This window comes from Corvus hawaiiensis, chromosome 5 (genome assembly GCF_020740725.1).
Source record: "Corvus hawaiiensis isolate bCorHaw1 chromosome 5, bCorHaw1.pri.cur, whole genome shotgun sequence".
Lineage (NCBI taxonomy): Eukaryota > Metazoa > Chordata > Aves > Passeriformes > Corvidae > Corvus > Corvus hawaiiensis.
In genome coordinates this window covers 12,276,392-12,303,012 of record NC_063217.1, presented here as the reverse complement: position 1 = coordinate 12,303,012, position 26,621 = coordinate 12,276,392, and the positions used below count along the sequence as shown (strand labels likewise).

Here is a 26,621-nt window from a genome sequence, read left to right as displayed (position 1 = left end):
GGAGCGAAAAACCTGAACCTGCCAAAAACCTAAGCCCAAACAACATCTCCCCAAAACAACACTTCCCTTGGAGTTGTACAGTCTGATGGAATTTTTCAGTTTCTGTGTATATATTCATGGTCTGTTGGATGTGGAAATCTCATTCTAACTACTGGCTATCAGAATTTAATTTTCCTTTGTTTTGTCCAGAAGGCTTGGCTATTGCATATGTACAGATCTGCAGAACAAAGTATATGTTTGCATGGCATTTTTTGTCGGAAATATGAGACCCATAACCAGATATCATTACTGGGTGATGGGAAGAGGTGAAAGCTCAGTGAAAATGAAAAATTTACTGAACAGTCCTCTTCTCAGTTCTGTAGTATAACTATGTGAAATAATAACGGTGCTGTTTGCGATGAAATTCAGGAAAAACTTCTGAAATTTTCTGGATGGTGACTGTGCTATGCTTGTTTGTAACATTCAGAAGTAGCCTGCTAGCAGAGATGAATATCACTTAAGAATTCAGGTGATTTGCCAAGAATATGAGAGGAGCTAATGTTTCACAATTTCTTACTCAAAACTGTAAAAACATAGAAGCCAGTGCCCACTGTTAACATAGGCAACAGTTTTTAGTGAATTTCAGTTTGGTACACATAATACTGGGTTTTTCCATGGTTCATTTATAAATTTAACTGAATATTTTAAATTTATAAAAACATTTCAGAAGTAACTACACCTACTGTTTTAATATCTTCTGGGAACATTTTCTGTAGCTATACAGAGGTGTGGATATACATATGAAAGCAATTGGTTTGCTTCAGGCTAATGAGTTACCACTTGTCATCTCTGGCTGCTCTGCTTCCAAAGCAGAATGTGTTCAAAAGGTCTTTGATTTAAGATTTGATATTATATATATGTGTGAGCCTGTGTGTTTAGGGAGAAAAAAAATCCAACCTCAAAAAAAAAAGTCAAAACTAACAAACATATTTACAAATATGTATAAAAATGTGAGTGAGCTTTGCTGTTTTGTTTTTTTTTATTAATTTGGTCTCATTCTTCATTATGCAGAACTGCATTAATTAGGCTCTGAATAGGGTCATGGTGGTCACTAAGGAAGACAGTGGCTATTGGAGTCCTGTAACTCCAGCAGTCAGATTGACTGTTCTTGTTCATGCTGGGTGAGTTCAGAAGCTTAATTTATCTGTTAGCACCATCACTCCTATGCCAGTAACATAACACCTATCCTTTATGTAATCCTTCCCTTGCTGTAGCCAGCTGATAAAAAGCCAAAAAGAACAACTTTTGGTGAAACTGGATGTATTTTGAAGCAGGGGAAGGAAAGAGAAAAATGTTAAAAACAGTACAATAGAATAAAATGTGCTTGGTGTGCAGGAAATATTGTTATGCAAAATGAAAAATATTAATTAAAAAATTATGTGCTGCCCTTTGTAATTTGAGTGAGAGAAACAGGTTAGTAGAAATCTGGGACAGACAATTTTGAGTTTTAAGCCTTTCATGATGGAATTACAAAAGCAATCATAATTGGGCACTAAAACTTCCATATTTCAAAATGTTTGTAAGATGCTGCAGTATTTGTATTGTATGGGGTCTGTCTTTAAATTTGAACATAAGCAAAATGCTTCAACCAGATCACCTAGTTTTGTTAGCTAGTTGTGTCCTATTGAACCAAGCCAGTGCCTGGAACGTGTTATTTTCAGGCCATGGGGTCGTTACAGCTACAAGGCATTAAGGTAAACAATAAAAAAAGCAACTGAATCTCATATTCCGCTAACACCAGTGTCATATTTGAAGTAACTGCCATGGCATTCGTTACATTAAGTCTGCAGCACGTTTTCATGTGCTGCAGTAAGAAGTTGAGCAGGGGATCTCCAGAGACCTGGTGTTCTGCACAGTGGGTCCCACCCCCCTTGTTTTAAAGTGAGCGCTGTCTCCTTCAGCGCCATGCAGGACAGCGGGCAGCACGTCAGCTGACTCAAGTATTAGTTTCATGGTACAGGAGGAAATGAAGTGTTTGATTCCAAAAGTTTTCACTTCTTCGGTGCAATGGTAAGCATATTGTTGCTGGTTTGGGGGCATTTTTTTAGCATGATGCTATAATTAAGGAAGTGAATCTGTATTCCTTGGAGTGTTTGCTACAGGTGTCTGTTTGATTAGACAGTTTTGGAAGTTAAGGAAAACCAAGGCCAGCTCCTCCTCTGTTGACCTTTTGGGGGTAGGAGGGGGGGAGTCAAGAGTGGCATATTAATGGATAAATTAAGTGGCATATATGTGGCAAATTATTACAACTACATAGCTTCATTCATATTACTGTCTTGCTTGGTTCTTGCTAAATGATTTCATTTATGCTGGTAAATTTACTGATACAGAAGATGCCTTCTGAAGTTTGATATTGCTAAGTCATCCTCAGTTAAGTATGTGGCATAAAGGTTTATATTTAGCAGTTCAGTGCAGCAATACAGTTAGGAATAGAAAATTGCTTTCTTTCTCACTTGGCTGCAAATAATTAAAGTTTAGAGTTAGCATATAAATCATTGCTTCAGTGTATGATTTTTCGAGTGTTTTTGTGACAGTGAATTAAACAAGCTAGTCTGACTGTATAAATTAGTATTCTCTTTTTCATAATATTTTCTTGTTCTTTAGCAACATATATTCACATTTCTCAGCAATTTCTGGACAGTAATCAGGAGAGATGAGAAACTCTTAGATCTTGGAAAAATTGAATCTTTATACCACCATGGTCACACAGCAAATCAAACTCTTTTCTGTGCTTTTTCTGTAACTTGATATTTGATCGGCGTTGCCTTCGGAGAGAAAACATGTCCCATAACTATATGCACAAATAAGATCATGTTAAATTCAGAAGATGAGATCATTTTCTTGGGGGTTTGTGTAAGTTTCTCCAAGTGTAATTGGAACTAGATTTCCAACAATGGTGGAGTTGATACTGAGGAAACTGTGCACAGGATACAGTAAGCTGCATGATCCTCCCTCATTACCGCTCCCAGCTGTAGGGTGATGTGCAGGGGACTTCTTGTATCCTTCCCACGAGTGCCGGATTGCTGTGTTTAGCTGTGATTCTAGCTCTGTTTGCTGTTACGGAAAGTGTGAAGTACAATTCCTGAGCATCGAATTAACAAGAACACAAGTACCCATACAGTACCCACCTCACCTAGTTTTCCTTCCAACAGGAATGGTCATTCCAGGCTGTAGATTGGTGTTTAATATTTTGCTGATGGGAATTCAACTTTTTTCCATTGGAATATCATGGGGTTTTCCTCTATGGGTAATATATTGGACTGGTTTTTGTGTATGTTTATTTTCAGTATTTCGGTATTTATGTAGAGGAATAAAGGAGGAAAATAGAGGCTTATAGGGAATATGAAGTAGGTGTTTATTTTTTCCTCTGCTCTCCTGTGTTGTTGAGCTAGTAACACATTGTTTAAAAAGAAAAAATTACCTGGTTATGGTAAATTGGCAAGATTGTGGGCTGGGTTTTGCATATAGATACTGTGGAAGCATTTTCCTCTCCCTCTCTGCCACATATGTGTGTACGCCTTCCTACTGTTCTCCTTTCCACCTTCATGCCTGATTTTCTGTATCATTTTAGCAGTCCCTTCCCACAGGTATAAACTGTGCAGCCAAAAGGATCAGGCTTAACTTTTTGAAATGCATCTTAGTATTCAGTGGGTGATTGAACTTCTATCCTGAGACTCCTGGCTAAATCTGCAGCAATACCATGCGGTAAATGTGACATGCAGTGTTTGCAAAGCCTTGGATATCCTGTAATGCAACAATGTGACTTGTAGTTTGAAACCTCTCTGTGAATGTATCTTCATGTTTCATGGAATCATTTTGACCTCTAATTACATATTTATAGGATTGGATTTATACCTATAAATAATTTTGTTGATTTTTCATATCTAGTTACTGTGCAAAAAGAACAATATGTCTGCTGAGATACGTGTACTGTATTGATATATTTCTATGAATTCTTTTTAGTAAGTTATATTTTCTATTTTTTTCTTTTTTTTCCCCATGTGGTTTTGTCGTCGTGCAGAGCTCTGGGATTGAAACATTAGTGGAGGAGCTTTGCTCCAAACTGAAAGACCTTCAGAGTAAGCAAGGTGAGGAAAAAAATGTTAAAACTTCCGAGGCCATGCATTGTATTTATCAACTGTGCAACATTCTGAGACAGGGGTGGGTGTGGGGGAGTAGGCTGTTATTTCAGTAACTTTTAGTACAGGCCATGCAATTTTAAAGTATGTTTGAATAATTTCATTCAAACAATTTAAGCAATTTTGTGCTGATATGCTTTGTTTACCTTAGAAATAGCTACTTACAAATGGAGTTTTGTTCATGAAAAGCTGTAACTGTTCATAGCCAGCTATGCCTGCTTTTTTAGTAAATATTCCAAATTCAGCATCCCCCTCCCTACCAAAAGTAATGAAAATAAAGTAGACTTGATTCTGTTCCTTTTGTGTATTGATGCTTGCAAAGAGTAGATATGCCTCAAAATAATTATGTGGAAACTATTCCTGTGAAAAGCATCCAAAACAGCCATCACTACTTAAAATTTCTGGGCTATAGGGGAATAATAATGGGCGCTTTATGACATCAAGCTTAGGGGAGGGAGCATAATGTAAACTTGTGTTATCTCCAGTGAAAGTTCATCACACATAAATGTTTGTTCAGGGACACAGTAGCAGCCTTGGACACTTGAAGTGAAATTAATATGCTTATTGTGTAGTATAAGTAGCTGTAAATAAGAGATAAACATTTACCTGCTTAAAGCATGATTTTACCTGTTTCCATTCCCTTTTTTTTTGTTTTTAAACTGTAATCATTAGTCAGCTCTTAGTATTTCATAATGCTGTGAACTTCTTCCTGAGCCAAGGTGATGCTGAGCATTTATTTTGAAAAAAATAAATTTAAAAAAATAGTATGTCTCACTTTTTTAATATTTTAAAGGTTTTAATATAAAGAATTAGAAAATTTTCAGAGTCACCTCTCACACAGGAAATATGCCTTTACATCCACTCAAAGCTCAGCAACTACTGGAAGGGTATTTCCTTTTAGTGAAACACATGAGAAGTTAGATGTGGCCAATGATAAAAACAGTTAAATAGTTGATTTTTTTAAGAAATATTTTTTGTGTCTGTAGCAGTGCAAGAATGAGATAAGGGTTTGGATATGAAACAATTAAACATTCAGCAGGAATTCTCCTTGTGGGGCATTGCTTTCCATGTGGTTGCATGGAGCTGCTGGCCAGTCACGTTTGGTCAGATTTGCAGATTTGTGAAAAACTTGAATCTTGGGTGGTAATTTGTAATTTCTTTGTTATTTATAGTGTTTTATGGAAATTTTACTACTATTACAGTTATACATCCTGGTGTTTTTTGTTAAATACTGTTACAAAGTACACTGGCTTTTTTGAATTTTTCTGTTAAGCGTTTGGAATTTTCTTCCAAAACAGAGGAGAAGATTCACAAAAAGTTAGAAGGCTCTTTGACTCCTGAGACTGATTTATCTCCCACAGCAAAGGATCAAGTAGAAATGTATGCATTTTTTTTCTTATTGTTATCTGAGACGCTTTTCTATTTTTCCTCCCATATTTTAACATGGTGAAGTTAACTTAGTGGGGAATCTGGAGTTTTGTGGAAATTAAGAAATACATTTATTTTCCTGCCATCTTCTTTTGTTAATCTTGTATATTTAAATATAAGCACTTGGTACCATGGGCTAGTTTAATTTCTGTCGAAGTCCTGACTGCTTTCGTTTGACTATATACAGAACTCAAACCGTACTTTATTTTAGTTTCCTGAAGACTAAGTCAACCAGACAAAAACCTTTAAGACAGCATTAATTGACATGTAGATTTGCAGGGAGGGAATCAGCTGTTTCCTGGATTCAGAACTCACTGCTTTCTATTGCATAAATGGCAAAAGAAATCTCTTAGAACCTTTAAACTCTTGATAACCAAAGTGATCTCCTAGTTACCAAGTACCTGAGTCCAGTGTTACTGAACTACCCAGGAGTTTTATCATTGACCTCTCTTGGAGATACAGCTGCTTCTGTATCTCTTAATAGTAGCAACAGCCTAGTAGAATTGTTACTAAATGGATGATCCATCTTCAGGGAACTAATTGAGCTTATGTGCATTTAACTTAATGGAGTCCAAATTTTTTTAATAGGTTTTCATTGAAATATATGTGATTCAGTATAAATCTCTCTACCACCAAACACATGCTACTTTAAATGTTGCAGAAAACCATATTTTAATCTTGTACCTCTTGCATAAAGCTGTTAAGCACCTTAAACTACTCAAAACCTAATCTTTTTTTAATAACTTTTCCTTAATAACTGGACGATCAAACTGCAGAATTTAACAGATAGTGTCTCATTTCATAAACAAGAATTTTAAAAACTGAAATTCAGGACTGAACTAACTGAAATTCAGGACTTCCTCATTTATAATCTAAATCAAACACTTAAGAAGACTGTAGTGAATTGCCACATTATCTAATAAACCTGGAACCACTGCTGTAAGCATCCACAATTTCTCTCTACAGTGATATTTAGCAGTCTCTGAAAAGGGAATTGTTTAACTTGTATGCAGTATATTGCTAAACATATATTAATATAAGCACTTTCAAAACTCATTTTCATTTTCCCTTTGATAGCATTCAAATAGAGCAATGAGTGGCATGTGCATATGTAGTGCAAACTAGATTTTTAGCAATTAGACAGGTAGTGCTTTGCTGTGTTTTTAGTAATACTTTAGTAATACTCTTAATGCTTATCTGAAGCTCTATGATCCAAATGTCTCTTTTGTTTTGCTTTCAGGTACTATGAAGCATTTCCTCCTCTTTCTGAAAAGCCAGTTTGCCTGCAGGAAATTATGACTGTATGGAATAAATCCAAAGTATGCTCTTACTCTAGCTCCTCATCTTCATCCACTGTTCCACCAACTAGCACGGATACATCTTCTCCAAAGGACTGCAACAGTGAAAGTGAAGTAACTAAAGACAGAAGTAATAAAGTATCTGCCACTGTCCAGGAAAGAACCCAGCAGAAGAAGAGTAAAAACGAGAAAGAAAACAAGTTTAGTAACAACACTGTTGAAGAGAAGCCTGTTTTGTACAAAAAGCAAGTCCGACATAAGTCTGAGGGAAAGATGCGTCCCCGCTCCTGGTCGTCCGGATCCAGTGAGGCTGGCTCAAGTTCTAGTGGTAATCAAGGTGAATACAAGGCATCAATGAAATGTATTAAAGTAAGACACAAAACAAGAGAGGTTCGGAATAAAAAAGGGCGTAATGGGCAGAGCAGGCTGTCAGTGAAATCCAGTGAAAAGGCTGATAGAAAAGTCCACAGTGGAAGCAGCAGCAGCAGCAGCAGCGGGTCCATCAAACAACTGTGCAAAAGAGGTAAAAGGCCATTAAAAGAAATTGGAAGAAAAGAAGCTGGCGGTAGTGATGGAAAAGATTTATATTTAGACAGTAGAAATGAAAAGGAATATAAAGAAGAGCCCTTGTGGTATACTGAGCCGATTACGGAGTACTTTGTTCCTCTTAGCAGAAAAAGCAAGCTGGAGACTACATACCGCAACAGAGAAGATATATGTGGAGTAACATCAGAGGCTGTAGAAGAGTTGTCTGAATCAGTGCATGGTCTTTGTATTAGCAACAATAATATTCATAAAACATACCTCGCAGCAGGTACTTTCATCGATGGTCACTTTGTAGAAATGCCTGCAGTTCTAAATGAGGATATTGACCTCGCTGGGACCTCAATATGTTCTCAACCAGAGGACGACAAATATTTAGATGATGTTCATCTGTCCGAACTAACGCACTTCTATGAAGTGGATATTGATCAATCCATGTTGGATCCTGGTGCCTCAGATACGATGCAAGGGGAGAGTCGGATTTTAAATATGATTCGACAGAAGAGTAAAGAAAAAACTGATTTTGAGGCAGAATGTTGCATAGTGTTAGATGGAATGGAGTTGCAAGGGGAAAGTGCAATATGGACTGATTCGACCAGCTCTGTTGGTGCTGAAGGGTGGTTCTTGCAAGATCTTAGTAATTTAGCTCAATTTTGGGAGTGCTGTTCATCTTCTAGTTCTGGTGATGCAGATGGGGAAAGTTTTGGAGGAGATTCTCCGATTAGATTCTCCCCCATCCTAGACAGCACAATGCTTAATTCACACATGCTTGCTGGCAATCAAGAGCTCTTTTCAGATATTAATGAAGGGTCTGGTATAAACTCTTGTTTTTCAGTGTTTGAAGTGCAATGCAGTAACTCTGTTTTACCATTTTCTTTTGAAACACTCAACTTGGGAAATGAAAATGCAGATTCTAGTAGCACTGCTAATATTCTTGGGAAAACACAGTCTAGATTGCTAATATGGACCAAAAATAGTGCCTTTGATGAAAATGAACACTGTTCTAATCTTTCAACAAGAACCTGTAGTCCATGGTCACACTCGGAAGAAACACGTTCAGACAATGAGACTATAAATATTCCATATGAAGAATCCACGCAATTTAATGCAGAAGATATTAATTATGTAGTTCCTAGAGTGTCTTCGAATTATGTAGATGAAGAAATTCTAGATTTTCTGCCAGAAGAAACCTGCCAGCAACAAGCTAGAGGTTTAGGAGAAATGCCCACTTTGATTTTCAAAAAGAAATCTAAGCTAGAATCTGTCTGTGGTATTCAGCTAGAACAAAAAGCAGAAAGTAAAGACTATGAAACTACACAAGGGTGTAGGGAAAGCAGTCCACATGGAGATGGCTACAGCTCAGGGGTTATTAAAGATATTTGGACAAATATGACAGACAGAAATTCTGCAGCGATGGTAGAAATAGAAGGAATAGAAGATGAATTGTTTTCAACGGATGTAAATAACTATTGCTGCTGTTTGGATACAGAAGCAAAAGTTGAAACCCTCCAGGAACCCAATAAAGCAGTGCAAAGATCAGAGTATCACCTTTGGGAAGGTCAAAAGGAGAATGTAGAGAAGAGAGCCTTTGTCTCAAATGATTTATCAAAAGTAGATGGTGGTGACTATACCACACCATCAAAACCCTGGGATGTTAACCAGGATAAAGAAAACTCATTTATACTTGGTGGTGTGTATGGGGAGCTCAAAACATTTAACAGTGATGGAGAATGGGCAGTGGTGCCACCTGGTCACTCAAAGGGGAGCTTACTGCAGTGTGCAGCTTCTGATGTGGTGACAATAGCTGGTACAGATGTTTTTATGACTCCAGGTAATAGCTTTGCTCCTGGCCACAGGCAATTATGGAGGCCGTTTGTATCATTTGAGCAGAATGAGCAATCAAAGAGTGGAGATAATGGATTAAATAAGGGTTTTTCTTTTATCTTCCATGAAGACTTACTGGGAGCTTGTGGTAATTTTCAAGTCGAAGAACCAGGGCTTGAATACTCATTCTCTTCCTTTGACCTGAACAATCCATTTTCACAAGTTCTTCATGTAGAGTGTTCATTTGAGCCAGAAGGAATCGCATCTTTCAGCCCTAGTTTTAAACCTAAGTCGATTCTGTGCTCTGATTCAGACAGTGAGGTTTTACACCCCAGGATATGTGGTGTTGATCGAACGCAGTACAGGGCTATACGGATTTCTCCGAGGACTCACTTTCGCCCAATTTCTGCATCTGAACTTTCTCCAGGTGGTGGAAGCGAGTCAGAATTTGAGTCAGAAAAAGATGAGGGAGGTATTGCTGTTCCTCCTCAAGTAGATGTATTTGAGGATCCACAAGCAGATCTCAAACCTCTGGAAGAAGATGCAGAAAAAGAAGGGCATTATTATGGAAAATCAGAGCTTGAATCTGGAAAATTCCTTCCCAGATTAAAAAAGTCTGGAATGGAGAAGAGTGCACAGACATCACTGGATTCCCAAGAAGAGTCGGCCGGGATGTTGCCAGTAGGAAACCAAGATCCCTGCTTAGAATGCAGTATGAAAGAATCTCTAGAAGGGAGAGTGGTGGAGAGCTCTAAAGTAAACTGCAGAATAGTGGAGCCACGTGAGGAGACTGGCAGGTTTTGCAGTTGTAAAGCAGGGTGTCATTTCCCCACGTATGAGGATAATCCTGTTTCTTCAGGAGAGCATGAAGAGGTATGTGGATATATAAAATTACAGAATTTGCAGCTGGCAGCTGATAACCAGCAGTTTGTCATGTGACAGTTTAGAGTAAATGTTTGTGATTGTATAGATCTCTAGAAAATACAGTTTTGTAGAGAAACTGGAGGTTCCATCTGAACATAAGAATAAACTTGCTTATTGTAAGGGTGACCGAGTGCTGGCGCTGGTTGCCCAGGAAGGTTGTAGAGTCTCCATCCTTGGAGATTTCAAAAGACATCTGGACAAGGTCCTGGGCAGCCTGCTCTACTGGGCCCAGCTTGAGCAGGGGGAGTTGGACATGATGACCTCCAGAGTTCCTTTTGAACCTCAGTCGTTCTGTGATTCTGTGAAAAATAAACCATCTTCAGGTATTTTGGTGTCATCTTGCATACCTTTAGAAATATATGCATGTGTACACTCATGTGGCTTTAAAATCTGTTTACCTTAGGTTTTTAGGTTATCTGATTTACATATAAAATGTTAAAATGTGCATAAATTTTGAGTAATGAAATATTACTGATTTTAATTCAAACATATTTTAAAATTCTGAAGAAAAAGATCTGAAGCCAGTCTTTTGAATATAGTTACTTCCAAGTAGAAGAATTTGGAGTTGAACTACTGGATGTAAACTTCAGCAAAGAAAGGCTTGTAAAAAGGCTTAATTGTCTGGAAATTAAAGCATCCTCTTGTCAGCATAGAGCCAAAAAGAAATAAAATGTGGATGCAAAATATCCATCACTACCACAGTACTATAAGAAAGACTCAGCATAAATATGGGTTAAGATCAGAGTTTTCTTTCCAGTAATTTTAGCCATAAGTTAAGTAATAATCAAGGTAAAAAATCCATTCTAGCCAAAAATACCCTGAGTTTTTCTTGCTGTGAGCTCCCTCTGCTCTTGAGTAGAAACATGTAACTATCAAAATCAATTAGATGTGTGGCCAGCCCAGAGATATTGTCTGGATAGGTATAAGTTACATCTTACATTTTCTTTTGCTTACATCTTATATTTTCTTTTCCTCTTCAGCCTCCTCTTGCACATACTCAGCAGTTGTAATATTTACGTTTGGAGGAAGTTTTTCCACTTTCAACTGAAGAGTTGCACCCAGCTTGTGTTGTGCAATTGCATATTTCTCAATTATAAGTTTGAAACACTAACTCATATACAGGCAAGCTAACCTTTCTCTTGCTAAAACTGAAGCTCACCTTTTTGTTGAACAAAATCAGACTTTCTTATTTTCCTTCTTCCTTATTTGCTGCTTCTCTCATCCTCCTTTAAATTAATTGCTTCTTTTCCCAGCATCAGTAAGTTGATATCTCCTGCTTGCACAAGAGAATCAAGTTTGTGGCTTTTCCAGACCCTTTCTAGACATCTTGCTTCCTCCTGCTCTGTTAAGTTAACAGAGATGAAGTGGCTTCAAAAATCTTTACTGGGGTCTAGGAAGTTTCTGTTTTTGTGCCAGGCCTTGCAGAAGGAGTCATCAAAAAAAATTAATAGACTGTAAGTCAGAACAGATTCTGTAATTGCCTTTTAGTAGGAGTTGGGGAAATCTAACTTCATCATGCAGTAGGGAACAATGAACAAACAAATGATTATACAGTTACATGTGACAGCAAGAGCCTGAAGTTCCTTCCAGCCCTTTTCAGATCTTCTTTCTGGATGTGTAGTGCCCTGTGAGGCTGCTTATTCACTTCAACCACTTATCCATTCAAGAAACTAGTAAATGGCTGGTGTAAGTTTACAGTGGTACCATAGTTTATGGTAGCTCTGGGGCTTTTGGTAGTGAACAGTGCTCAGAAAGCTCTGGTATTTTATTTTATTTAAGTTCCTTAGTGCAAGAGGAAAACCTACTGCTTCCCTTGCTCAGGTCACATGATTTTGTAGGCATTTTCATAGCTTCAAAGTGATAAACCACTGAGAAGTACAAAGGGCCAACAACCCTCTCAGCAGTCTAGACTCCAGTTTGGTTTGCAATTAAGCTCTTCCTGGGGGGCCTGGGGAGCTTGGTTACCCCCTAAGCTCAGACAGCCTGGGTTAACTCATCCCCCTGTATCTACCGTGTCTCAAGAAGGTGTGAGCACACTCCGGGCTTTTCTAAGCACCAGTAGTTGGAGTCTGAAGGTAATTGGCTTTTTGGCACATTAAAAGTGTCTATAAAAGATGCGAGCCTTTTTTCTTTTTAAGAGTGGTATTACTTATTTTCACGAGCATTAAGCAAAATCAATATAAAATACCTAGAATTAGGACAGTCTAGGAGAAACTTTTCATGGACACCCCACACATACATGCATGGGGGAAAAGCAGGCACTATGGTCTGGACTGATTAGTATAGATCAATATTTGTAAAGATTTTTTTTTTTAATGAAACTTTCTGTGTTTCTATGCTTGACTTAGGACAGAAATTAAAGTCACTGTTTAACTCAGTCATCTAATGTAAAGTTTGAGTTGTGTTCTGAGGTACCTCCAACATTTTTGCATAAATAATGGATGTGAAAATACTAGTATAAACCACAGTGTAATAGTAACACATTCTGTTTTGCATCACTTAAACTGGAGTTACATATGTGCTGTGCAAACACACATCTCTGAATACCTCCTATTTATAAACAAGACTGTAGGAGAATCTGGTTCAGTTTCCTCCCTCTTACCTTCTATATTAGAGCACTTGTTTTAGAATTATAGTGTATTTTGCAGCAGGAATTTGCAAATAGCTCCTGCAGAACTTTTTCAAACATGAATGATATTTATATACCTAGCCATAAGATTAAAAAAAACTAAAATCAAACCAACAACAAAATGAAACCAACAAAATAATATTTTTTTTAAAAAGTCCAAACCAAACAACCTCAACAAAAAACCGCCAGCACTTTCCACCCAAACAACTACATAAAACCCCACAAACACAGCTCCCTTGCCCCCACCAAGGACAGTCCTTTTTCTTCCAAGTAAATGCTCCTACCGTTTAGCTGTGGAGTCATGGGTAAGTACCCAATGTGGACCAGTTAATGGCCTGTGAATAATATACCAACACTGCATCTCCTATCAACACATTTTATGCGGGCTCCAAACCAGCAGGTACGCTCTAAGAATGCTCGTACTGTTGGGTCCTTGAGATAGATAAAAGGGGTTTTAAGGTCTGAAGACACCTAAGGTTTTGGGGATGAGGAAATTTTACTGACAAAAACTGTGTTTGTGGATCTCATGACTGAATTGGCCATGAGATTTGGTGAGGTTCTGTGCTGGACTGGAGTAATGCAATGTAAGTGCATAACCCTTTTAGAAAGGGCTGTCAAGAGAGGAAGGGAAGCAGAGTGCTTTATAAACCTTGGTTCTGAGGTCAGCAATGTAGAAGATAAACTGCCATAAATCCAGGTAGTGATAAGGGGGAGACAAAATTCAGAGAGGTCTGCTGCATGCCTTAAAATCAGGGGAATCAAGTGGAAAAAGAGCATGTAGAGTCATGCACATACAAAACAAAGGACTGACTGTAAAAGAGTGAGTAATTTGGGGGCTACCTAAGACAGGACTGATCCAGATAGTTCTTGGTAAGTGCTGATCAGGGCAGGTGATGAAAACACCTACAAAGACTCCTAAGCTCTAACCTTCTAATTAAGAAAACATTATTTTGCAGAGATATTGAAGGGCTTGTATGAAAGGACTTAAAAAAGATAGAGTTCACAATAACAGTTTAAAAATCATGAGGAAAAAAACCAAGGTTTAAACAAAGCCAATAAAAAAGATTTGGTACACCTGAAAGTTCTAGAAGTAAATCAGAAACAGAAAGATGACAGAAAGATATTTGAGAAACAGAACTAACAAGCTTGGAAAGCTGGGATAATGTGATATCCAAGGTATTGATTAGTGCATCTATTGTCATTGCTAAATGAAAAGACAGGTATTACATTGTTGCAGCTAGTCATAGCAATATTCACCCAAGTATCATGAAAAGCAGCAACTAATTTGGGAAAAGCCTACTAGAATACTTGTTTGAGAGCACATGGAAGATAGAAAATATGTAAAAAGCATATCATGTTTTTAAAGACAAAAATGGAACTCAGGGAAAATGGAACCAATGACCCTCTTAAATTCCATAAAGAAATACTCTAAATTGTAAGTGGCCCAAATGCATGGGTAACAGAGAAAGTTTCCAATTATTAGTTTAGGAGAAAGATTGCACTCTCAGAATAACAGCCAGTGGCTTACTGAAGGACAACAGAGATGAGTATTTTTTCTAGTGTGTGGCATGTTTATGAAAATCCCTGATGATAAGAAACTGGGAAAGTCTGCAGTCCTGGAAGACAGGATTAGAATCAAAAGGTTGTTAAAGTGGAGCAGTGTCTGAAATGTAAAATGTAATCCTGCAGGGGCAACTGAAATTTCTACAGAAAATAATAACTCTCTTTACAAACACAATGGGAGGAGTGACAGGTGAGGCAGTTATGTGAAACAGAAAAGCATCTTCAAATAGATCATAGTTGAGTGTAAATCAGGAATGACACACTGCAAAAGACAGCAAGATTGAGATCCATGAACAGGAATGCTCTCCTGTAAGAGGGGAGTTGCTCTGCTAGAGTATTGGGCTCTGTGTATCAGGAAAGGTGTCTTGACGAGAGAACATCAAGTTCACTACTTACAAAAACAGAGTGAAGGAACTGGGGGTGTTTTATCTCAAATAAGAGAGACTTGGAGCAAAGGCAGCAGTTTTGCAGAAGCCATATTCATAGTTAGAGGAGATAAGGGAAAAGCTGTGTTGTTCTGTAGTCTCTGGTAAACGCAAAGGAACTGGATGTGATGACCTTAAATCACAGTAAGGGAAATTGGAGAATAAGAATTCTAACCAGACAATGAGCATACTGTAAGGCTCAATTATTTTTTAGGGAAGCAGTGGAAATTCTGCCTTGATGAGGCTGAATGTAGGAATGATGCATTGTAGTTGAATCCAGCTTTGTGCAAGAGTAGAGGCTAGATTATCTAATAGAGTCCCTTGCACGTATATTTTCAGTGAAATTCAACAATGAGGTTACTGCCAAATAGGTTTTAAGATTATGAAGTCTCGACTCGGCTCCCTTTGTTCATTTGTGACTGGCTTCTTGAGCCAAGTGTATCTTCACTGGGTGGCTGATGAACTAAAATTAGGACCTGATCTTTTGGAATGGGACTCAGTGGGTTCATTGCTGCTTTGACTTCTGAATTATTCATGTGTTGTATTCTTCCTGATAGTAAGGGGTTGCAGAGCAGGTTCAAATAAATCTGTGCTTACAGATTAATATGATTTTTTCTGTCAGTTGTAACAATTCTGATAATATTTATTCAGACCATACTGAGGCTTTAGTGCTTATTCTGTTCACATTCTGCAAGCCTCTTGTCACCCTTGTCAGCCATGACCCTTGTCAGCAAGTATGCTGAAGCAGTACAGCTAGTCAGTGATGGTGTTTCCAAATTAGTATCTAATAGTCTAGGAGAAGCCTCAGTTACCCTGTGCCTAGCTGTAAAAACAGAAAGGAAACCCAGCAGTCTTCCCTCTGACCAGCAGCAAAACTGGGAGTGAAACAGCACTACAGCTGGTTTTGCCCTGCTATGAGTTCAACTTAAGAATAAAGTAAAATAAATATGAATAGTTTCAGAAAGGAGAGACTTCCAGTCACAATATTTAATACCAGAACTATTCTAAATAACAGCTATTTAGATGGTTAGCTGGACAACTTAAAACTTTTCATAAAACACTGGAAGTATATATGAGTGTGTGTGAGAGAGAGGAGGAGAAGGAGACATAAATTGAAAATCGTGTTTTAAAAGGGAAAAATTGCCAGCAAAGGAAGGTAGACTCTTGGTGCTATTCTGGAGTTGGTATTTTGTATTTACTGATTGGGAGTGTCTCTTGAATTCACAAAAAATTTCACAATGTGAGACTGTGCATTTCTAGGAAACACTTAAGCAACTGTAGGAAAAAACTCTTCTTCCACAGATGTGTAAAATGGACATCAGAAGTGCCCTCTATCCCCTCCCAAACAAAAACTCTGCACTGAGCTGGGAGCTCTTTGACCTGCTCCAGCTCTCCAGGTATCGGGGCTGTGACGGAAGCATAGAGGGGCTGAAGCAGCCAGTGTCAGTTCAGTCACAGAGCCATCCCAGAGCAGGTGCTGGGCTCTGCTGGTGCCTCAGCCCAGGAAGGAAGGCTGCTGCACTTGTTATGCCCTGCCAGGCTCAAGCTGGCTTTGCTTGTAACCTGCTGGGGTTCATCCAGCTTATCCCGTGTGCAGGTGTGACAGCAGCAGTAGCAGAGACTTTGAAGTTAATAAAGCATTGTGCCTGTAGAGTTAGATGCCTCTATCTATAATCAGCACAGAGTGAGGCTTTCAGGATTGAATATATTTGTAAATGTACATATTTCTTACGAAGTCCTGCTTATACTCTTGAGCTACTGTGCTTTTTTTATTTTTCTTTTTTTTTTTCTAATGTTAAAAAAGACACCTACCAATGGCTTAAGTTTCTAAGAACTCCATTTTCTGGAATTAAAAGTTCGAATTTTTGGAGGGTGGTTCCAAAAAGACTGTTTCTCAGTCTTATGACAGGAAACCAGCACAGATAAGTTCAAATAAGTTGAATCTAGGACATGTTTCTAAATACAGTGCTCTTGAGTCATTCCTTTGGTTTGAGAGGGGCTTCTCTTTATTAAGGAATAAGTGTTTGTAAGTTTAAGTTCTATGAGTGTGTAGTTCTACAGTAGCTTAAGGACGAACAAAAAGATGCTCATTAATCTTCCATGTTTAAACATTCTCAAGTTTACAGAGGAGGAAGCTGGCTAGAAAGTCAGTGTTGAAGCTCATTTGTTAGTGTTTGTTGTAGGCAGTTGCACTATAGTTTGTTTTTTATAGCTATAGAGGATGTTACAAGCTGGCATTGTCGTTTGAAGGCTAATGGGGTTACCTCAGGTACAGCCATGGAACTGAGGACATGTCTGTTGTGACAAGCCCTTGGTATTTTAGCCGTGTCTGTCAATTCTGTAAGGAAAGGCCTCTGGTAAAGTTAAACTAGCATTAAAATACGGGGGAAGGGAGAGTATTTTGGCAATCTTAGTGATTAGATTACTTCTAGCACAAATACAAATCATTGATCATCCTCATAACCACTTCTTCATGTTGACACAAAATTCTCTAATTTTGTGTTTTCCCATTGGGTAATGGTACTGCTAATTCATCCTTCCAAACTTCAAACATGAAATTTTGCCACTTTTTGTTCACTTTCTTTTCTGTTTTGTTTTACACTGAACTATTTGTCATGTTGGCTAACATTTCACTAATACTTTCATCTATCGGGTAGCTCTCTCTAGATTATAAAGTGTAGGGCTGGAATTAATTTTTTTTTTCTGGATTTGTGTAACTCTGTATGGGCAAAGTCTGAGCCCCAGCATGGAATTCATATTGGCTGTAAGAGTTCAGAGAATGGATGTTCACTGTAGTTTGACAGTCATTTCCCATTAGTGTTACAAGTTGAGCAGCGTGACCTGTAAGACTTGAAAAAATTCATTGTAATACCAGAGTTTCCTCCTTTACATGTAAGTATATTATTTATGGCATAATGAAGTGTGATTATTGTCTAAACACTTTCCTATATTGAATACTAATCTGCAGAGAATGAGTGGCAGCCAGGAAAAGCAATGCTGGTGGGAAAAGGCGCTCTATTCTCCCCTTTTTCCTGCATCACAGTGTGAAGGTAAGCACCTCTGCCTGTTAGAACTAACTTGCTGTTGCACCCATGTTAGAATGAAATGCTCCTTGTTATGGACTGGAATTGCAGATGAATTGGATTTACTGTCTGTATTTAAAAAACCCACACCAGTAAGCTTCCACAAAAAATTCTCTGATTTGAGAGAGAACTGGGATGCTTCAGTTGCACTTGTAGTAAACCTCTAGCATGATTCTAAGTTGGTTTTAAAAGAAAGTGGTTTTAAAATAGTCTCAACATTTATGGAAATTTACTTAATTCCAAAGCCTGCAATTAAGTAAACAGAAAATCTCTGATTCTGAAAACACTTTATTACATTTTTTAATGTTTCATCCTGAAAAGTACTTATTAGATAGGTAATTCTATAAGAAATGTGAAAACATGATGATTACCTTTTATGGGTGTGCATAAATAACATGCCAGTTATTCAGTGAATGTGTGGAATATCTCTGAGACTGGGAAGGAGAGGGATTTGTCACTTGGCCACTCCTTTCACACTGACCAGTCTGGGAATTTTTCTGTCCTGCACAGAGAGCAAGTCCAGTCTTAGTAGGCAGGCTGCTCATGACCAGAAGCAGGTGTGCTTCCAGCACTCCCAGGAATCTGTAGCATCTGACAACTGACTCAAGCCCAGGTTTTCAGTGGACTGGCAAGAATCCAGGCAGCTTTTTTTTGCCTGCATACCAATTCACCTTTTCTGGGGAGAAGGCAAGAAGCTAAATAAGAACATTCTGTATCCTGAGTTGACAGGATCTCTGGTGCTCTCTGTTGGTACAGGCTCAGGGTGAGAAAGTTTTGATCAGAGACCGGGTTCCTTAATAATCTGAAAGTAGATTAGCCAGTTACTATTTCTGAAGTGCACCTTTAAGTGCAACCAACTAAACTGGGTTCTTGGTTCTAAATCAGCCTTACTTTGGTGTTTAGGACAGTTTGGGTGACTTTTAAGAAGATCTTAACTTTTACTTCGCTTCCAAGTATAGAAATGTGCACAGTGCAAGAGCAGATTGGCGCTCAGAAGCTGCCATGTCAGAGAAAGCCGTCAGTCTTCCTTCCCGAGGCGGGGGTACTCGGTGTCCCTCGGCACGGCCGCGGAGCCCGGTGGCGGTGGCCGGTGCCGGTGGCCGGTGGCGGTGGCCGGTGGCGGTGGCCGGTGGCGGTGGCCGGTGCTGTCCCCTGGCGGCGAGCGCGCGTCACTGCGGCAGCGCTTCCCCGGCGCGCGGGGGAAACGCGGCCCAGCTCCGGAGCTGCTGACGCAGAGCCAGGGTGTCTGTCAGGGACAACAGAGCCAGGCTTTGCTCTTTGGGACTCAGTTTTTAAACAAGACCGGGACTTTCTCCTCAGAGGTGGTGTTACTCTTCCACAAAGCTTTTTCTGTATCCCGTTTTCAGTATGGGTGCTTTTTATATATGGGTGTTAGTGCATGTGATCCATATGTATCTATCTACATGATAGATGTTGGCATTATATATATAAGTTTACTCTGGTAAGTAGAAATCACAGCCGTTCACGTCAACTGAGGTTTTTGAGTTTCAGTGAGGATCAGGCTGCTGTTTCAGTCTATACTGTATGGGTATAGAAATAGGAGTGATGTGGAACACAGTGCAGTATCAGAATTTAAAAATGTGCTGAACCATTTATCATAAAAAAGTAATTCTTGCTCTTTGCACGTTAGTATTTTAGGTGTTTTCATTATCTAAGTAGTTTTTTCTTTTACTATTTGGTTATCCAGGTAGGATTTGATTAAGCTTCTGTGAGGTATTATGCTTATTTTTTAAGGGTGTCAGACCATAAAATCCCCCACAAGCACAGAGTTTACATGGCATAGAGTGTGAATTCCAAGAATACTTCTCTGGATGCTTTAATTTATGGTAAATGTAAATAACAGTGTTCCTCAATTCTGTTTTTTCTTCCTTTGCCTCTGAAACACCCCCACAAACACAATGTAAGAGTGCTATACAAATGCCAAGGGAGAGAATGGTGTAGGAGAACTTGCAGATGTAAAGGAAGTATCCAATGATGATGAACATCTTTTAGATTTTAATATGGTAAGTTTGTCAATGGTTTTGGGGAGGAAGTTTTTTACTTACTTCATAGGGGTGGGCTACTGCATCTTTCCTTTCATCACAGTTCTCAGTCTACCCTCAAATCAAATTCCTGCAAAAACTTTCAAAAGCTTCTCTTCTCTTACTTTGTTTTTTAACTTCCTCTGCATCTTGAGCATCGTTCTGAAAGTTCCTCAAGGTGTTGTACTGTGGGGAGTACAACCCTTTGTACAAACAGCTGTACTTCTAGTAGATAAGCAAAGCCAGTTTTCTTTGGGAATGCTTGGCATTTGCTTGTCATGAGTGTTAAACATGAGTCTTCTTTTCCTTCAACTTCTAATTTCAGTAAGCGTAGAGTGAGCTGAAGTGCACTATGAGGCAGAAAGGACCAGTAATTAAAGGCATAAAGATAATATATGCTGAATACTGTCCTTATTACAAGCAAAAAAAACCCTGATTTTTTTTCGCTAGGGAAAAAATTTCATGTACACATGTATTTACTGATATACCTTTAAACTTCATAGTGATGATAGCACTTAGTTTAACATTGTGGCATGCTTGCTATAGCTTTACTCATCCAGATGAAAATATATTTAAAATACATTTCCTTGAAGTTTAGTCAGATACGTGCTGTGTTTTCTTACTATTGAATACTTACTGCCAAGTTTTGGAGATAACCTTCACAGTAATTTTTCTAACATGAACTGTGATAAAGGTACATCCTGAGTTCACTTTTGATTCTCTTGCTGTTTTGTGCAAATCCTAAAATTAAGGAATAGGAAAAAATAATAAAAGCCCCACATTTTTTCCTGCTGTTCTGCAGTCCTTTCTACTTAGTGGACTAAGTCAGGAAAGAGGAGGACTTGCCCTGTAATCATGGCATCTCTCTTGGACAACTACAAAACCATATAACCTCCTAGCCCAGAGAAAAGCAAGCGTGTTCTTTATTGTTCCCCATCAACACTGTCAGTTTAAATCCTTAGGTTTCTTCTGTTTATGAAGCAAGATGTGCAGATGATATAAATGCTGAGGCAAAACCAAATGGCTTCAGGAAGAAGATCTACTCCAGTGAAAGCTCCAGCTCTGAAGACACAGCTTCAGAAGGTGGAAGCGAATGGGCTGATCCGTGTGAGGAGGAGCTTTTTTCTCGAACTCAACTGTAAAAACTGCAGAGTAGAACAGATGATTGAAAAGTAACATGAGATGGAAAACTATCCTTCTTGAGGGTCTGTAGCTCTAAAACAACAACTTGAGTTTCCTCTTCAGTTAATGGATTCAGATGTGTATTTATCTTTCTCTTCTTGCTTATTTTATAGATGAGGACACAGCTGTCCTGCTGAAGATTTTTTTTTCCCCAAAAATACTGTTAAATTCTTGGCTATTTGAACTAGACTAGATTGTGTTGTCAAATCAAGAATGGATGTGCATGTGCTTGTCTTAGGAGTACCACTGCTTTTTTGCATCTTAGTTGCAGTTATTTTCATTCGTAACTGTAGCCCTACCACTATTACGATCTTCTTAGCATCGCAGTGTCTACAACTACTTCTGCTATTCAGAGACTTCAGCTTTCTGCACATTAGGCTTTGTTCTTTAAGAACTGGGAGATAAATACTTAACACTGTAATCTATCAGTGCCTTTCTGAATGCAGGAGAAAAGCATGAATGACTTGTCCAGTCTTCATTCAGTAAATCTCATAACTTTGAAGTAGGAACAACAGGGTTGTGCTTTAGAGACTTACAGAAACTGTGTTTTCTATCCTCTGACTCCCCCCTCCCGCAAACCAACACTGAGGATACCATGGTTTGTATTTTTGCTAACTGGAGAAGCCAAGGATTTTTTGTAGGTATGGAGGCAATGTGGGGTTTTTTTTCCTTTTTTTCTTTTTTTGTCCTTTTTAGCAACTTGCCGATGTGGGGCAGAAGTTCAAAAAGTAACACCAAAAATAATAAACCACTGGGGTGATGTGTGGATTGTTGTGAATTTTGTTAATGAGTAATGAGAATGTTGTCTTGTTGCAGATGAAGGCATTCATGTAACCTGCAAAAGCATCCTGTAACTGAAATTGAGCCTGAATGACTGAAACTCTAAAATGCTCAGAGTGTTCAATGTTTTAAATGCAAAGAGTCAGTGCTTCACTTGAAAGAAATCCTGTGGCTGCTGCAGTTAGCTGCTGTTGTGGCTGTAATTTAGTAAATCTTGTAGTTCATTTTGTGTTTCTGAGAGAATGTGTGGGGCAAGTTATGTGTGTGGTGGGTGGGGGTAGGGAAGGTGATGATTACAACTTACATGTGTGATTGCAGTAGTGATTGTTGCTTTATGTGACTTGCTTTTAAATTTTATTTCGTTAACTTAGAAAGTCAATACGTTGTCAAGTTGCATCTGTACAAGACTATCAACTCCTTGTGCTTTTAACACATTATGCAAAATGTATAAGCCAGGAGGAGCAATATCTGCAAAACTAAACATCCTAAGTTTTTACCAACTCCTAGTTTAAAAAATGACAACAACTAACTAGTCTACACGACTGCAGCATGTCTATAACACCAGGAAGTGCAGAAAGTCCAATACTGACTTGAAAAGCTTCACCATTATTTTTGACAGGCAATAAACCTCACAAGAAATGTCGCTGTTTGAAATGTGAGCTGAACTGCCTTTGAAATATGTTCTGTGCTAGAAATGCTTTCTGAGTAACTGGGTTTTGTTGCCTTTATTCAATTGACAGTGTAAGAATTTAAATACGTGGTTGGGAAACCATGCCAGTCTTTGTGCGATGCTTTTTGTGAGATACTTGCTAAAACTGGCTTGGTTGCCCTTACCCAAGGACTTTCTTTTGGTCCTCCTCTTAGACTATGTTTTAGGGTTTGTATTCATACAACAAATCTTTTGACACTTTACAGTTTCTTTTCTTAATTTATTTGCAGACTTTGAATAGATTTTTATATATTTTACTTTCTTCTGGAGCTTCCTTGAGAGGTTGTTTAGCACCTGCACTGAAACTAGTTAACTATAACATGAAAGTAAAAAAGAACTTTACACACAAATTCTTCAAATCACTACAGTGAAGAATGGAATAGAACTTCATTTGAGAACAGGAAATGACCAAATGGACATATTTCAAACACAAACTTCAGCTCAGTTATTCTGGCTAGAGCTGCTTTGTTGGTAAGAAAGGGCTCAAAAGTAACAAAGGTGTTGCTCGTAGTTACATTGTGGCATGTAATGATTCCAGCACCTTTGGGGAGAATAAAATCCTAGATTGAGTTTGGGCAATAACAAATTGTCTTTACTTGTTTTCATAGTTTAACAGCTAAAGCTCTAAGGCTTTCAGTGAGAGTTGAAGTGTGGTTTTTAGTTTTTCTATATGGATAGAAACACACACCAACAACAATAACAACAAGAGCATTAAAGGTTGGCATACGCTGAACCGCTCTGTGGGATGAAGCGCATTGCATATCCATAGCACTGAAGTATCAGTTTTCCATTCCTGGGCTGAAATTTGTTTCTACTTTTTGCTTCAAGTGGTTGTATTGTTCTGATTTCACGTACACCAGAGTAACTGATTTTGTTTTCTTGTGGAGTTACTTAACACCGAATAAAAATATAAAAGGACAATTGGATGGTGTGTGTGTGTCTTCATTTTCTTTTGTAATGTGTACAAGTTAGATACAACATGCAGTTAAGCATTAAACATTCTGGAGAAGTAGCTTAGGAGTCCTTTTCATTGCTGTAATTTTTTAAACTATTTTTAGGATGTAGGAAAATTAAATACATTGCATATGTTCTTAAAAAAAAAAAAAAAAGACAAAATTAGCTTTGTCCCCACTTTATTTCTGTAGAAGTTAATTGTTAATTTATAATGATAAATTCATGTTTAGAAAACATGAGACCTTTTCAAAAAAAAACCTGACCCAAGCAGACCCTCTCTCACATAACAGTTACAGAACTTGTATGTAATACGGGATCTAACCCAGCAGACTTCTATTTCTGCTTTCAACTTGTGTTCAGCCATCAAATAATCAGTATCTCACTTCTATGTGATATAAGTGAAAAACTGCATCTGTGGCAACAAAGTGCACTTTCCTAAGTCTATGGCTGCACCTCCTTTCATAGAAAAGAAAAAAAGTCCCAACAGCTCACATTCCACTTGGTGGAGCCTTGTGCTCTTTGGTGTTGTAAGTCTGCAGCCAAAGTGACTTGGGATCCTGGGCAGAATGATTCTGACTCTGCTGAATTAGAAGTCCAGTGAAAACAACACAGAAACTCACGCTTGGAAATAATGGAAGAGTCACTCTGTAAGGTCCTTTGGTGAGTACTTTTGTTCAAACTTCATCGTTGAAACTTTTAAAGGCCTACATTATTCTCAATTATTTCTTAAATACAGCAGAAGGAGTATATTTTCATAGCGTTTGTAGAAGATGCTTGATTAAAGAACTACATTGCATCAGCCAGGCTTTTCAGTTCCTGTATCTGAATTAATACTAAATACATGTATCATAAAGAATTTGTTTCCAGTGTAAAAAATGCTTCTGTCATGCAAAAATGACTGTATAGTTCTAGGCAGCAAATGCATCTGTCAATGGGAGGACAGGCTGTAAATGCATGTCACATTGTGACTTCATGGGAGTGTCTGATGTGAAAATACATGGAAAGGTAGTGAACCTTCTGGAAAGCCAGGATTCCTTCACAGTAACTCATTCTTTCTCTGCCAGGACCAGCATAGTTAAGTATTATCCCAAATTAATTAGTCATTACCTTTCACATACAGCATCTCACATAATTTTCCTTTATTACCTGTGAAACTATTAGCAACAGGACTCCAGAGGTTTGTGACAAAGGAGACTTTACTGATACATTTTAGCTTCCTACTGTAAGACTTCTGTTCCATTGTTCAAGTTCCTCTGAAAATGTAGTATTACATGCAGGTGCTTATAAATTTTATGATCTACCTCTGTGCTCCAATGGAGTGATAATGGGATGAACAGGAAAAAGCAGCTGACAGAGCTGGCAGTGGGCCAACATGCTGCTGAGAAAAAGCCACTGAGTGACAAAACACTGCCCTACTTCATCTGTGTGTAACAACTTCACCTATAAACAGTGAGGACAGAGGCTGAGCTGAGAGGCTGCCATGGACACTGCCTTCTGCCTGATGGCCTTCCTGTAGGGCAAATGATTCTGGAAGGCTACAAAAGCCCTAAGTCTCTGTGTCCCTCGGTAAAAATGCAGGGTCCCTTCTATTAACAGCAGTAACAGCCATTTAATAGTGCTACAGCTGCTTGTCATATAAAGATTTCAGGAATTGTTAATGGTTAACTACCCATCATTTCTGCACAGGCCTTATTTTACTTACTACAAGCAGAGACACAGGAGAAGCAGCAACTCTCCTTGTCTCCAAATTCTTGAATTTCTTCTCAAACCACTCTAAGCAATCATGCCTGTTAGAAATACTGTTAAAAAGTATAGATGAGTACACTTCCAGATTAATCTCTGCTTTTCTGTGTGTAGCCATGGAAATGCTCAAGCAAAGAGCAGTACAGTACAATAGCAGTACTGAAAGCAAATACATAAGCAGCACCTAAAAAAAGGGTGCCATTTCCACCACTGGAGTTTTTTAGGAACATATTAGACAAATGTGTCAGAAATGATGTCATGACCCACACAAACTTGTGTAGTTTTCTCCTTTACTGATCCCCAACTTACTTGAAAAAAAGTACAACTTGTGTGTTGTTTAGGCCCATTGTCTGAGGAGCGATTTGCCTCATTAACCTCTACCTGCTATGATGGGCCAGCCTGATCCCTTACAGATACGGGACAGAACTTGGTGTTGAATTTTTCATTTTTGCAGTTACTTTATTTGTGCAATAATGAATATTAAGAACAGCCTTTATGTTTCTGTTGCGGTGGCTAAGTCCACTTTACACCCCCCAAGTTACCCTAAAAGTGATCTCTCCCTACAACACTGTGCTGGAAAGTTCTCCCTTTGTCTAGATTCTGATGGTCACTGGCCCTCTCCCCCCTCCCATCCCTTTTCCCATTGGCCCCTGTTATGCCATTCAACCTTGCCTCTGCCCCCTAGCCCTCAGACCATTGGTTTTAAATGCTCTGCCTGCCTTTGGGAGTTTTTTGGATAAAACGGGCGTGGGCTTTCGGTTTGGTTGTTCTTTCTTGCCTCTCTTCGGGGTATTGCCATTAAACACCTCAGAACTGCACACAGAGAACCCCTCTCGCCTCTCTGTCTCCGGTCTGTGCACAGCCTGTGTGTGTGAGCGGCTGTTCACAACCACTGCCAAGGTGAGACTGTGTGCACGCGTGGGTGCTGGCAGAGCGCCGCCTAAGAGGGCCACGAGGGACCCAGCAGGGACAAACACGGCATCGATCCACCGAAGCCCTCATTCAATATGTTTCCAATACCCTTTAAGTAGGATTTTGCCTTTTTCCTTTTTTTCTTACATTTAATAACTTCTAATTTTTGCATTGATATTTGGCTTCTTAATGTCCTCACTTTGCAATGGAGCTCTAGCCCTCAATTATTTGACTCTGGAACCCTCATCTATTTGGCAACAAAGTCTTCAGGAAGTCTAAGTTGTTATTCATGGGTTTTAAATATTTTTCCACCATTTTTCCTGTAATTGTATTCAATAAAAAAATACTAAATTCTTTGCAGCACTGCAGATTCATGGAGACATAATAATGGGATCTGTTCCCTG

At 38.6% G+C, this 26,621-nt stretch overlaps 1 protein-coding gene across 1 annotated transcript in view; it reads left to right on the top strand.

The window, feature by feature from the left end:
- The window catches only part of KIAA0232 (KIAA0232 ortholog), a 65,716-nt gene extending 42,187 nt beyond the window's left edge, over positions 1-23,529 (top strand). Inside the window, exons 4-9 of the mRNA XM_048305146.1 lie at positions 4,061-4,127; positions 5,477-5,558; positions 6,847-10,144; positions 17,781-17,862; positions 19,822-19,919; positions 20,900-23,529. Of these exons, the coding sequence (XP_048161103.1) occupies positions 4,061-4,127; positions 5,477-5,558; positions 6,847-10,144; positions 17,781-17,862; positions 19,822-19,919; positions 20,900-21,079 (3,807 nt within the window). The 3' untranslated portion in view covers positions 21,080-23,529. The remainder of the gene's footprint in view (positions 1-4,060; positions 4,128-5,476; positions 5,559-6,846; positions 10,145-17,780; positions 17,863-19,821; positions 19,920-20,899) is intronic.
- Positions 23,530-26,621: the final 3,092 nt, after the last annotated feature.